Here is a 13395-nt window from a genome sequence, read left to right on the forward strand (position 1 = left end):
GTGTGTGTGTGTGTGTGTGTGCCCAACCAGTCGGTGGCTGTGATTCATCACGTCCCACATCAAGATAATGATCAAATTGTCTCTCCCTGTCATCGACGCGCTCACAGCTGTGTCTGTCTTCCGTCATCCAGTCCTGTCTCCTCATCTGACGCCTCGTCTTGCTTTTCTCCTTCTCTCAGGTGGAACGTCTTGGGCCTGCAGGGGGCGCTGCTGAGCCACTTTGTGGAGCCGGTATACCTGCACAGCCTCACTGTGGGGAGCCTGCGCCACACGGGTCATCTGGGCAGAGTTCTGACCCAGCGGCAGGAGCGCCTGGGCCCTCTACCCGCCACATACAGACGCAGCCAGCCTCTGCTAAGTGGTACGGCTAATTATTATTCGACCTCTGTTTAAAAGGCGGCTACACTACATGGCTACATCTGTGCCAAAGGTACTGAAAAGTATTTCTGTATTTGCAAAATTTTCAGATTTGGCAAGAAAAATGCATGATACATTTTAGTCCTTGCAAAGATGTCACACCCTATACTCCCCATGAGGTTGTTTACAGCAAAAGCAAAATCTGGTAACCTTAATCGCATTGCATATGTCACCACCAAACATTAGCGACTGGGTACAATCTGATCAAATCGTTTGAAACTTTAAGAGTCCACTCCTCCATCTGTATGAAGCAAAGCATAGAACAACCAGACTATGTAAAACCAGAAACATTGATTTTCTGCTTTACTTTTATAAAAACATTAGATGTGCAAGTTAAAAACAACCCAATATGCCTATAACGGGGAGCTAAAGTTTGACCATGTGACTTGAACACTTCTGTTGTTTCTCAATATTTCTGCCACCATGGTGTGCTAAAGATGACTTGGAGGTGACTACTAAAAAAAAACCAAAACTAAAATCAGCCGCTTTGTTTCTTTGATCGTCAATCCTCAATGTTCAGACCAAGCTAGTACTGGAACATGCTAATGTGGTAACTGGGTGGGACTGAGGAGGACAGGGGCTTCAGAGCACCAACAGGGATTTATAGAGTCTGTAATCGTATTATTAGTTACTTATTCAACAAAACCAAAGATGTTGCATTGAAGTTTTTTTTTAAGTCTAGACCGTCACTGATGCTAGTATGTAAAGACTGATCTGTCATTGACGTAGTTAGCTAGGTATCACTTTGGTAGTTTGTCACCTGAATTCTAACTTTATTAGCATTCATCTTGAAGCATTCTGCTTCAAGATGTTTATTTCATAGTTTCTGCACAATAAAAACATTTAGTCTATTACTACAAATATATTTGCCAATAATCCCTCGTTATCACGTTTTTAATAAGAAATACACCTGCATAGACTAAACATTGTTTTTGGCGCATGGCAGCTCAGTGTAACATAATGGTTGTCAAGCACAACCTTGATAATTCAGCACCTTCTCAGATCCACAATATTCCGTCTTAATAAACTACCATCAGCTTCCTGCTCCAACCTGAAGATTCTGACATGTATAGAAGATTCTTCACGAAAAGTATGACTCATCTTCAAGCCAAGAGCGCCGCATCAGATCATTTTTTACACCCGGCCCACAAACGCTTCACAAACTCGTCTTCCACTGCCGCTCCACACTGTCATTGTTCCAAGCCTGAAAAGCAACAGCTTAGATGTTGTCTGGCAAGTCAGCGTCCCGGGCTCCGCCGAGACCCGAGGCTTCTGTTTGTGGGAAAGATGAATGCTGGCAGAGGATCTGAATGACACCCAACTTGTAGCGACGGCGTCAGCCATCACTTCAGATATAGGCCAGTCGGCGAGGTGGCGTGGCAGACGAGCAGAGAGATGTAGGGCAACATTTGGTTTCTGGGGGATCATTGATAAGAACAAAGGCAGCGAGAGTCGCAAACAGGGAAACACTTTAAATCATGTCAGAGACTCTGTATGAATAAGAAGTGAGCTCTACCGTTCTTTCCCCATCTAAACTTGTATCGGCCGAAAGGAAGAAAGCAGACGTTTCTTGATTGATACGGTGTGAATTTAAACTAGTCGCCTAAGAAAAGTTAAAGAAAACCTAATGAAGGCAAATTAATAGAAATGAGTAATAAAAATGAGACTTTTAAATTTTTTTATACATCTCGTATAGGGTTTGTGCTAGCCTCTTTGGGAAGTCCTGCTGTTTCGTCGGGTCCTCTCCCCGTTTGACACGTCTTAAAACGATTCTGTTCTCCTTGTGTCTGGATCTGTCAGATCTCCGCACCTCCTGTGCTTTGAGTGGCAAAAGTCTATTGAAGAGCACAAGGGTGAGAAGAGGAGAATGACAGACAGGGGAGACGGGCCTACACCAAATCAATGCAATCAGATCTCTTATCAGTCAGCTATTCAATCTGAAGGGAGCCCCGGACAGGGACGGGTGGGAGGATGGAAAAGAAGGGAAGACAGATGTTTGCTTGCATTCAGATGTCCACACACCTCAACCTTCCTCTGCTCTCCTCCGTCACCCAAACGTTGACTCTGATGAAACATTGACTCTGATGAGTCCAACCCCCTCCCCCTGCTTTACTTAAAAGCACAGCCCCCAGAGGAACGTCCAGGAGATCGCCGGGGCCGCTCTTATCGCAAACAGCCAAAGCTCCACCTGAACCCCGAGGGCTAAACTCCCAAACACATCGATAGACCGACCGGCTTGTCCTTGACTGTTCAACACACACAAACCGGGACTTTGTTGTTGTTTTATTATTTGCAATAAAGGGAACCAAAGCAGCAGTATTATTAACGATTATTCAGTTATTAATGTTTGATTCAGATTGTCGGAGCTGGACTGGCTTCAGTACGTTTTGATAGAAAACGGGGCTTATTGGGGGAAAAACATCAGAAGACTTCTGAACTTCTTCGCTTTAGGAGGAAATGAAAACATTGCTTAAAATCAATTACTCATTAAATTCTAATGTCATCTAAGTAGCAGCACAGAGCTACATGGATTTTTGCTTTTCTTTTTACTTTCATTAAAGGGCGAGCCTCCATCAAAGTCCGCTTCAAACAATCAATCAAAAAAAAATAATTCAAGTTTCCACTGCTCCTGGTGTTTCCCTGAAGGCGTGTAGTGGCCCTTTAACTTTATCACCTTGAGAAAAATTCTTATTCCTTGCCCGGATCTTAACATTCTCATTGAAAATCTACAGTTTCTATCAAACTTGTTGCTTCAAACCACCAAGCTGCTACCTGTAGTATCAAATATGAAGCCACATGCACGGTTTAAAAAAAAAAAAATCCTATATGCAGATACTCCCATTGAGCTTCTCTCACTCTGCCAAGCATCCTCCCAGTGGAGACATTGATCAAGTCTTCATTGAAGGGAAAAATCAAATTGGCTATTACAGAAACACAGGAGTCAAGGCCATTGAATGGATGAAATGAGCCGTGAATGGAGCGAGAGGGAAGGCAAGAAGGCACGATGGATAGGAGGCTCTTTTGTTCAAAGAGGTGCATCTGCACAAGAGAGGAGAACGATGGGTAATAAGAGACTCTGAGGATTGTTCCTGTGGCAGGTGATTCATCCAGCTCCGTGGAGCGGAGGAAAAAGAAGAGGTGAGGCCGGTGAATGGAAGACGAGCGTGGAAATGGGGAAGGGGGGGATGATCCGCAGGCGTGTGCTGAGGCATTGTAGTTCCGGTTTTGTGTTATAACAAGCCGCCTGTCAGATGATGAGATCAGAGGCATTTGTTGCCAAGCCGTTAAAGAAACCGGCTGTGGAAAAAGGTCCACCTTGACACAGCGTGTTACAATAAATAACTGGGTTGGAAATCAAACTGAAATCCTTGCAGCTGTCCCTTTGTAAAGACGGTACATGGACGGGCATAATGCGAAAGGCCACAAGGCGCCGAGCGTCTAATGTTGATGCTGCGAGGGATTGTGGGAGAGCATATTTCTGGTATTCTCTCGTTTTTTTTCTCTCTCTCTCACTCATTTGCCATAGGAGAAAGAAAAGAAGCAGTCAAGATGTTATTCAGAAAACATCCAGAGAATGTCTTAATGTATTCAAAATGAAGGCCTTAAAATGTCTTAGATTCATTTAAAGAAATGTAAGTTAGCCTTAAATATGTTCGTCCTGCTATGACAAAATTTAAGACGTGATTATTTAATCTTGTGTATTGTCCTAGGCTATATTTATTTTTCTGTTAGGCAAAAGTTTAAATCGCACACATCCGTCTCTCTAGAGTTCATTGCATTCTGTGACTTAAGGTGGTTTCAGCTTTTGGTGACTAGCTGCTAATACACCTCACCAGCTAGTATGCTAGCTTTGTTTTGAGGCCATCATGGTTAAGTGCTAGTGCCAACTACAGTCTAGACACGGGGCATGCAACAGGCAATGACTGAATAAAGCATGTTAATGTAAAGAAATCTCTCATTGCCATCTTAGGAAGGTTTTAAAAGTCTTAAATTGGAGTTGGTGAAACCTGCAGAAACCCTGATCTGTGTCTGATGGTCAGTCTGTCTGTGGTGAGACAGTCTGAGATTCTTCTCCTCCTGAACCAGAAAATAATTTTGGCATAAACAAAATAATATATTCTCCTACAAAACACAATAAAATTTATAGTAGTTTCATATACATCTTGACTCTAGCTACCACATTAACTTTGATTTATCTTGATCCAACTCTTGACAGAACAACCAAATTATTTTGTATGAACAAGAAAAATAATACTTTAGCCGTCGGCTCTGAGTTACAGCCTTACAACACGCTCGGCTAAAAGAAAGGAGGAACAAATCTCTGGAACATTAATCTGTCCTGTTTCCCCTCTCTTGGCGAGGCGACCGGTTTTTGTTTCTTGTTAGTCGGCCATGTTTCATCCAGCCCACAAGCCGCCATATGTCAACGCAGAACTCTATTTGCTTGGAGCTAGGTACTGAAAATGGACTTAATTTGCATGTGTTGTACATCTTCTATACATCTCCAGAATGTTGTTTTTAGTTTTTACTTGGAAATGAAATGCCTGCATAGTAATTAAAACTAATGAATAGATTTCAGATCTGTTGCTCCTTGTCTTGGCTGGAAGCTTGTTCCCTCCTGTTGTCTGCCTGTGCTTTGCTGGAGAGATTAATTATTTCAGAGAAACGGGCAGAGAACCCGCTGTTGGTCCAGTGTAGGTGTAGCAGCTGATATTTCTGAATGGAGCTAATATTTACAGCAGAGCCAGCATATCTGCAGCAACACGAGAGCAGACAAGCTGTCTTACAAAGGCAGGAACACATGGAGGACTTGATTGATGGCCCTCCCTCTTTTTTTTTTCCCCAACCTTTTCTCTCTCTCTCTCTCGGTGTATCAAAGCTCCACTGTAACAGCCACACCGTTTAACACTCAGGTCCACTTTTTGCAGCGCTGCAAAACTTAACATGAGCCGTTAGCCTCAGGCAGAGAGAAGCAAGGTGGAGGAAGGTTAAACCGAACAACAGAGTGGAGGTTTGAGCAGCTGCTAAATTTGACTTAGAAGTTTCTACTTTCTTTTTTTTGTGTGGGTTGTTTTCCCACGGTAAATACACATATGGATCACATGTCGGGTCATGACAGTCAAGTCTTCCCTTTAAAGTTGTTGGTTTTTTTTCATCCCCACAGGGCTGAGCAACATTGAGTACCAGCAGCAGCAGCAGCAGGGGAAGGCCACATGCGTCAGCATCAACTGGACCCTGGGCGACGCGCAGCCGGAAGTGGTCAACACGGCGACAGGACGCCGACGGGATTCAGGGACGCCATCGCGCATCTGCAAGCACGCCCTGTTCACCCGCTGGAACCGACTGCACCGAAAGGTGAGGGCTCACCTTCAACACAGCAGACAGGATGCTCAGCTTTAATTTACTCTGATGCGGACCAAAAAAAACGCACATTCTGGTTTGTCTACAAACAAAGCTGGGTTTGTGTTCGGTTGAAGTGAACGATGATGCGGTTCAAATGCTTTCATGACTGCTAACCGGACTGGAGCAACTATGGTGCAGGGAATTCTGGGTAAACGCAACCACAACAACCGCGAGTTAGAGAAATTGCTAATGGTCTTTTTAGCAACAACAAAATAGAAATACTACAACCGCTAAGATCTGAAACCTCCATTTTTCTTCACATTTTATGAAGAAATTTCTCCTGAGTTTTTTTGTTTTTTTTACTTACAATGCCAGATGATTTCATTTATAACATTTTAAAATTATCTTGTTATAAGTGAAATAATCTTCCAGTTGAACTGTTATTGTACTTCTGACTTAAAACAATTTCCTATATCTTGCTAAAAAGTTACTTGTAAATTAATTCAGCTTTGTTTTACGTGTACTATAATATTTGCACAAGAAACAAGACAAAAAGTACTTTTAAGATTTTGTTTCTGCAGTGAACATCCTCAAACTCCCCTCAGGACCTGCTGAAGGGCTTTGAGTTGCTCATTCCGAGTTTGACAGAACATTGAGAACTAAAGTTTAGAGGAATCTAGTTTAAAGCTGCGTCCAAAGAAACACTGAACGCACCGTGCCTTGCAGGAGCAGTCGTAGCTTTAAACTTCTCCAGTGTTCAAAAGATTTCGTACCAAGTTTCCCATTTGTCTTTTCACACTCATCAGCAGCAGCTCAGCTGCCGTCCTGTATGCCTCGGTTAGCACAGTGAGATGCTTGCTAAGCTAAATCTGTGGTTTCATCTGGACAGAGAAACGGATGACATGAAATGATTTCAGAAAATACATCCACAGACTGGAGGGGTTGAATTCCTACCAGAGGCTGTTCATGTTCGACTGGTTATGGATACATTTTTAGAGTTTTGTAACAATATTCATACTTCAGTGTACAGACTCATTCAATAAATTAGAATTTTATTGAAAAGTTCCTTACTCCAGCAATCTGGATTTATTTTCTTTCAGCTGATTATAACACAGTTTAAGATTACATTTTTTTTACATTTTGATTAAAACTGTCACTGTCTCATGGCTGCATAACATCAGACAGATAATCTGTGAAAATAGAGTTCTGTAGTTTTACTGCCATCGTTCAGTCAGAAACAGCCAATCAGAACCAGGGGGCGTGTCTTAGTGCTGCCAGTTACCCTCCTGATTTAATGCGCAAATTTACCAGAGAGGACCTTAGTATTATCTCTATTTAAAATCCTTAAGCATGAAAGAAGTTTTTAACCTGTAAATGATCATCTTGTAAACATTTCAACCTGTAAATAGTCAAGTTTATTCTAATAAACTTTAATCACCGTAAAAATCTGAAGGTGTCCTCCAGGTTTGAATAAACTTTACCTGAAGTTAGGCTTCTGTGTCTCTACCAGCTCTAAAATGGCTCACACAGAGTTGAATTGCTTTCTGTCCAGACTTTGACTGGACCATTCTAACACATTAAGCAGCTTTTGTAAAGCCAGAGCTTCTATTGCAGCTCCAGCTTTACATGTAGGATCATAATCAATCTATCATAATCAACCTCCACCCAAGACTCAAGTCTTTTGAAGCCAGTTTTCCACCATCACTTTCCACCCAAGTGACGGTGGTGGCATGATGCTGCCATATTTCACCATGAGGAAGTGAGGTAATGGTTTTCTTAGTCATCTCGTGACTTGCTTTGAACAATTACTTCTTTCTTTCCACTCTTCAATGAGGGGGACTGTTGTAGAGTTTATTAAACCAGTTGTCCTGGCAACAGATTCCCTCACCTGAGCCATGGATTCCTGCAGCTGTCCATGAATCATGAATTGACATCTTCACTCCAACTCCAAGCGGTTGAGGCTACTGCTAACTGCTAACATATCCTTAGGAGTTAGCTAGCTTTTTTTTTGTTTGTCTATCATTGGTTAGTGCAAATTTAATGCTAATATAGTCTTTAATTGTTTTCTGTTGCAATACGTGTATTATTTTATACGTAATGGTCTTAAAAAGTCTGAAACTTGGCTTGATGAAACCTAAAGAAACCCTGTTTGGAGTAGAGGATTAAAACCAGATACAGACTGAATGTTATGAAGACATTTCTACTCAGAATAAAGTCCCATTGGTTTAAAAAGACTTTTAGTTATCAGTTTTGATGTGAACTTGATGACCTTTTTGAAGAGGTTAAATGTTTGCGTCTCCATTCCTAATCTTGCACATTCAACAGCAGTTCATCTGTTAGCTTAAACAGCCTGCAAGTAAACAAGCCATCCGCTGAAATTCTCCAGCTTCCAGCCAGAAATCCAGAAACATTAACTACTGAGACGCTTTCCAACAATCAAAAGCCACACGTGTGTATTAAACTCCAAATCACAGCGTGCGCCGTGCCGAGAAAATGTGGAATTTCCTCTCTGCTGCAGATAAATTTTGTCGTCTTGGCAACATCTGCCGTCTGCGCGGCTTATCGGAATCTGGCAGCTCGGATCTTCACCCGCCCGCACTTTCATTTCCATCCCGAAACTTTATGTAACAGACACCGCCTGCGTCGGCAAATGGCGAGCCGTTAAAGCATAATGACTATGAAACCATAATTATTTGGAGGAGTTCTGGAGGAGCCTCCCCCCCGTCCCCGCACCCCCACTCCCTCTAAGTGCTCCCCGCGCGCCGCGCATACGGGGCCACGCTAGAGCAGTCGCACTAATCTCCAAAAGAAACTTTTGCTCTCCTCGTCCTCCCTCTCCCCGCTTGTCTCTCCGCCGATCTTCACCCCCCGTGCCCCACCCGGTCCCCCGCCACCCCCCGCGACAGTTCGAATGCACAAAAAAGCACAGAGAATGTGCAATTGCTTGTGAAATTTAAATGGGGAGATTACACAGCTGTTGAAGCCCCCCACCCCACACACACATCCACCCCCTCCCATAGCCACCCAAATGCATTTGTGCCGGCTCATTCGTTTTGTTTTGCTCGCCCCTTTTCTTCCCCCCCACACCACCACCCACACACCGCCCTGATTAAACCTTCTGCACCTTTTTGCCCTGACTGTACAGAGCCTAGCATCGCATTACAACAACTGTAAATTTTTATTTAGACTTTTATATAATGGAGCAACTTAAGGTGCCAGATTATGTACAAAAACACATCATTATTGAACTTTAGGTTAAAATCTGAAAGGTGTGGCATATAGTCAGTACTTTCTACAACTACCTTTCCATACAGTCGATTAGACCTAGGTCTGGACTTTGATTGGGCCATTGCAACAGACACGTGCGTGTTTGTATGTGTGTATGCGTGTGTGTGTGCGTGCGTGCGTGCGTGCGTGTGTGTGTATATAAAATCTAAGTTAATCAGACTTGCTGTCCTGCTGAAAGCCTAACAACCCCAACCAATCTACCAGTCAACATGTAGACAGAATGGGAGCTCCGGGCTCGATAAGCAGTGGTTTGTTTGTAGAACATTAGGAGGTTTTCCCACAGATTGGACTCACTGGGTGGACTCTAGTCTGACCCGGTTCTCCTTGGGACTGAGCTGCACAGTGTAGAGCTGTTTAGGAATATCCCGGTTTCTCTTCTGGACCTGTTACCCCCCCTTCCCACCTCGGCACCATGGTCTGAAATCCAAACAGTAAATTACAGGGTTGACCCTGTAATTGTAATTGTAATTGTATTTGTTATAACTGTCACTATGACCATATGAGACAATCTGTGAAAAAATCGGCCTCCTCCTTTACCATCTGCAGAAATAAAATGCTCCCAGTGGAAAAACAACAAATCAGAGCCAGGAGGATGGTGTTAGTGCTGTCAATCAGGCTTGTGTACATGCTGCTCAACGTTGTGATAGAGAAACAATTCACTATTCCAGGAAAACCATTAAGTTACAGGTTTGATGTAGGTGTTGTCATCTTAGGGTAAGATGACGCTTCACGACATTAAAACCGTCATCAGCTTGTTCTGAGTTGCTTTTGAATCATAATAAATGGAACATTGACTAACTTATCTGATGTGTAATGACAATTAATGATGGCACTTGACAAAATGGAATGTCTGTTATTGGTTTTAACAACTATGGCATATTTATGATGTTTGAACTGCTATGTTGCTGAAATGAGCTACACAAATAAACTTGATCGGTCAGTGGTCATGCTAACTAGCTGAACACTTTAGGCACTTACATCTGCCTCCCATGTGCTTCGTATCATTCTTCTCTTTCAGCTGGGGATCCACGTCTCCAGCTCAGAAACGGACCGTCAGCCCATGTACGGCGAGGCCAAGATGGCGGCGCGTCCTTACCAGATCGCGAAGCAGCAGTGGTTCAAGTCTCTGCAGGAGACGGGCCTGGGTACCTGGGTGAAGAAGCCACCAGAGCAGGAGCAGTTCCTGTTGTCCATCTGAGCAACAACTGGTGTGTGTGTGTGGGTGTGTGTATGACCTTTATTTTTTTTAGGGTAAGATGACGCCTCCCACAGCTTCATACCAGGAAGTGCACCCTCCAAACCCAAGATTACGAACCCCTGTACGTGACCGCGGTCTCATTCTGTTTCGTGTCGCCCTTTCATCCCGTCACTGAAGCCACCAGCAGAAGGTCATGGAGGAAAACTAGAGTTGAAAAGCCGGAGGGTTTTTTTCTCCTTTGAACACAAACACAAGTTTAAGCAAACACCCATCTAAATGCACCCCTCTGCCCCCCTCCATTCCTGTCCATGGCTGTCAAGGAAAAAGGAGGTTGGGGTAACCTTGAGCAGAATGAAAGGCAGCCGCTATCTTGTCATCAGCTATTTCCGGGCCCTGAGGCTCCCGCTGAGGAGCGAAGCCACAGGGGAGAGAAAGAATGAGACAGGCTGAGAAAGGGGAAGGGAGGGGAAAAAAAAGAGGGTCCACGTCCAATTACCGGCCCTGTCAGGGTGACGGGTGATGGAGACGGAGGGAGGGAGGAAAGAGAAGGACAGGGTGGTTCACCTTCTCCTCTTTTATTACTGCCTCCATCCTCCTTCTCTTAATTCACCCTTTTAACTCTCCTGTGGCCTCTTCCTCCCTCTGGGGGGAGCTAAACATGACACAGCGACGGGTTAATGCACCCCTGGAGGAGGCCAGGTGTATAAATGACATCATTACTTCCCGACGAAGCACAAGAACGGAGCAGGAGACGGACCGGAGAGTTTCTTTGTAATTTTTCACCTGCTGGTTTTTCCTTGGTCTTAACAAAAGCTCAGTAGCAACATTAATTTACTCACTTTTTCTTCCCCTCAGTCCGATAACAACTATTAGTGACGTTTTTTCCCCCCCCCTTGCTTTCAGCTCCCATCACCGTCAGATCTGAGGTCCAACACCGATACGTCACCATCCACCCCATGTAAATTTGCACCTTAATGCATTTTGTCTTTGCATATTTTGTCTGTGTATCACTGTGATGTCTTTCTATTCATTATGATCATGACTGTACTGTTCCGTCAGCGTTCTCTATAAATAATGGAGCTGAAGCAGCAGCGGGAGAGACAGCGAGATCCGAGCAGTGACAGTGACATCTAGTGGTTTCTCTGAGTACTGCACCCTGTTCAGACCTGGTGGTTTCACTGGGACTGTGTGGGAGTTGAGATGACAAACAGACCGATTTACACCAAAAACTACCTTATGTCGGGAAATGTTCACCGGTTTGACTCGCGTTTCATTATTATTTTTACCTTCATTCATTGAGATCCAAGAGAGACCTATTTTAATAAACAGTAGTTATTGTAGCAATGAAATTGGGATTTAGTAATATTTTTTATAAAATTCATAGAGTTGAATTTAATCTGTTTGGGCTGGGCTGGACTGAACGGGTGTGGTGTGATCAGATCAAGTCCCACTAACAGTAGAACCTGCATGCTCTTCAAATTCAAACAATTCTTTATTGATCCCAAAGGGAAATTAAATCCACAATGTATTGTGATGAAGCTGCAAAATTACAAATAATGCATCTTACAGAGTGGCAGATCTGCACATCGCTACTTATTTCATTTTGAATTCTTTAAAAAAAAATTGTAATGTAACAATCGCAAACGATTTTCAGGTGGAGTGGTGTTATGCGAGACACAGCAACACGGAATTATGAAACCAGAATCAAAATATTACATGTTTTAACCTTTTTACAGATAAAAATGTGAAAAAGGTGGCACAAATTTATTTACATTCACTTCTTATTCTAAAGCCCATAAACCAAATCAAATTCACTAGTATGGCCTTTATGGAAGAACAGCAAAGAGGAAGCATTAGCTTGTACTGCTAACAGTAGTTAGCATGAACCAGAGCAGTTGGCAATCACTGATTTTGTGACTTGAACTGACACTTGGTTAAGTGAGTTGTGTGCCGTCATTCTGTCTCTGTAATGCTTAATATATTTGTTACATTCATATTTGACTTTCTTTTTTTTTTAAGAATTGAACATAAACTCCACTTCATCCCCAATGAAAGCTAGAAGTTCGCAAACCTTGTGATTTAAAAGTAGCTGAATTTGGCCTACATTGAACCTGGAAAAAACGGAACCAGCTGGAGAAAGATTCAGCTAAGAGCAAAAAGGAGATAAATATCTCCAGCCACTACTTTAAATTAATTCAGACACAAAAAAAACTACTGTGGAATGGGTTTTATGTAAGTACTGTCTGTCAGATCAATATGAAAGTATAGGTACAAATCTTGTTTTTCGGGCAAATGTGACATTCATTACTATCACGCTCCCTAATGTTGGCAAACAAAGTTTCACAAATTTATTTTTGAGATAAAACATAACGTTTGTCTGAAAACTGTTTGAGTGTATATATGTAAAAACAAATGTACAGATGATGATGAGAAAGGAATCTAAAAATGTCCAACTATGTAAATTGAGGTACAAGAGGAATTGCTGCTAAGGTCTGTAAATTGCACTTCAGTAACATAAAAAGTGAATGTTTGTACTGTATATGTGAATAAAACCACTAAATCTTGTAATTTTACTTTTGCCTGTCTGGTTTATTTTTTATAGTATCCTTCTCCAGTATTGGTGTGTTTCTACTTTGTCTTGATCACCTGACAGTGCGATAATGTGCTGACCCTGGAGAGCAGCCGGTCATCATTAGAGGCTTCCCACTGCTGCGTCTCCCCGGGGAAATCCACGGGAAAATGGTTATCTCAGCTAGGCTCATTGGCAGGTGGCGCACAGACCAGCGGCCAAATTAGCCTGGAGGATGAAAGAGGAGACCGGTGAAGGTACCTCGTTCCCACCTTAAGCCCCTACAGCCACGGTTAGTTCTGCCCGCCACAGAAAACTCCACAATTGACAATTTGAACCAGCTCTAATCTAATGGTCGGGGGCAGAGAGGAACTCCGTGCTTTATGTCGCTATGTCGTTAGCTTGTATTGCTAACAGTAGTTAGCATGCTGCCACTCGGTGCAAACATGAAGGCATTACGCGCCACAACGCTGACATGTGCTGGAAGGTTCCGCCTTTATCCTGGAGAATGTTTTACGGTTCTCAATCTTTTTGTCTTAACCCAGCTCCACTAAAAAAGAAAAACCCTGGACAAATAAAG

General features: G+C 43.0%; 1 protein-coding gene across 4 annotated transcripts in view; it reads left to right on the forward strand.

The window, feature by feature from the left end:
* adarb2 (adenosine deaminase RNA specific B2 (inactive)) overlaps positions 1-12819 on the forward strand; it is a 210115-nt gene extending 197296 nt beyond the window's left edge. For all 4 annotated transcript variants that reach the window (XM_017301928.1, XM_008438292.2, XM_008438294.2 and 1 more), the window contains 3 exons: positions 180-361; positions 5582-5772; positions 10067-12819. In XM_017301928.1, the coding sequence (XP_017157417.1) occupies positions 180-361; positions 5582-5772; positions 10067-10246 (553 nt within the window). In that variant the 3' untranslated portion in view covers positions 10247-12819. The remainder of the gene's footprint in view (positions 1-179; positions 362-5581; positions 5773-10066) is intronic.
* Positions 12820-13395: the final 576 nt, after the last annotated feature.

This window comes from Poecilia reticulata, linkage group LG20, assembly GCF_000633615.1.
Source record: "Poecilia reticulata strain Guanapo linkage group LG20, Guppy_female_1.0+MT, whole genome shotgun sequence".
NCBI classification, from domain to species: domain Eukaryota; kingdom Metazoa; phylum Chordata; class Actinopteri; order Cyprinodontiformes; family Poeciliidae; genus Poecilia; species Poecilia reticulata.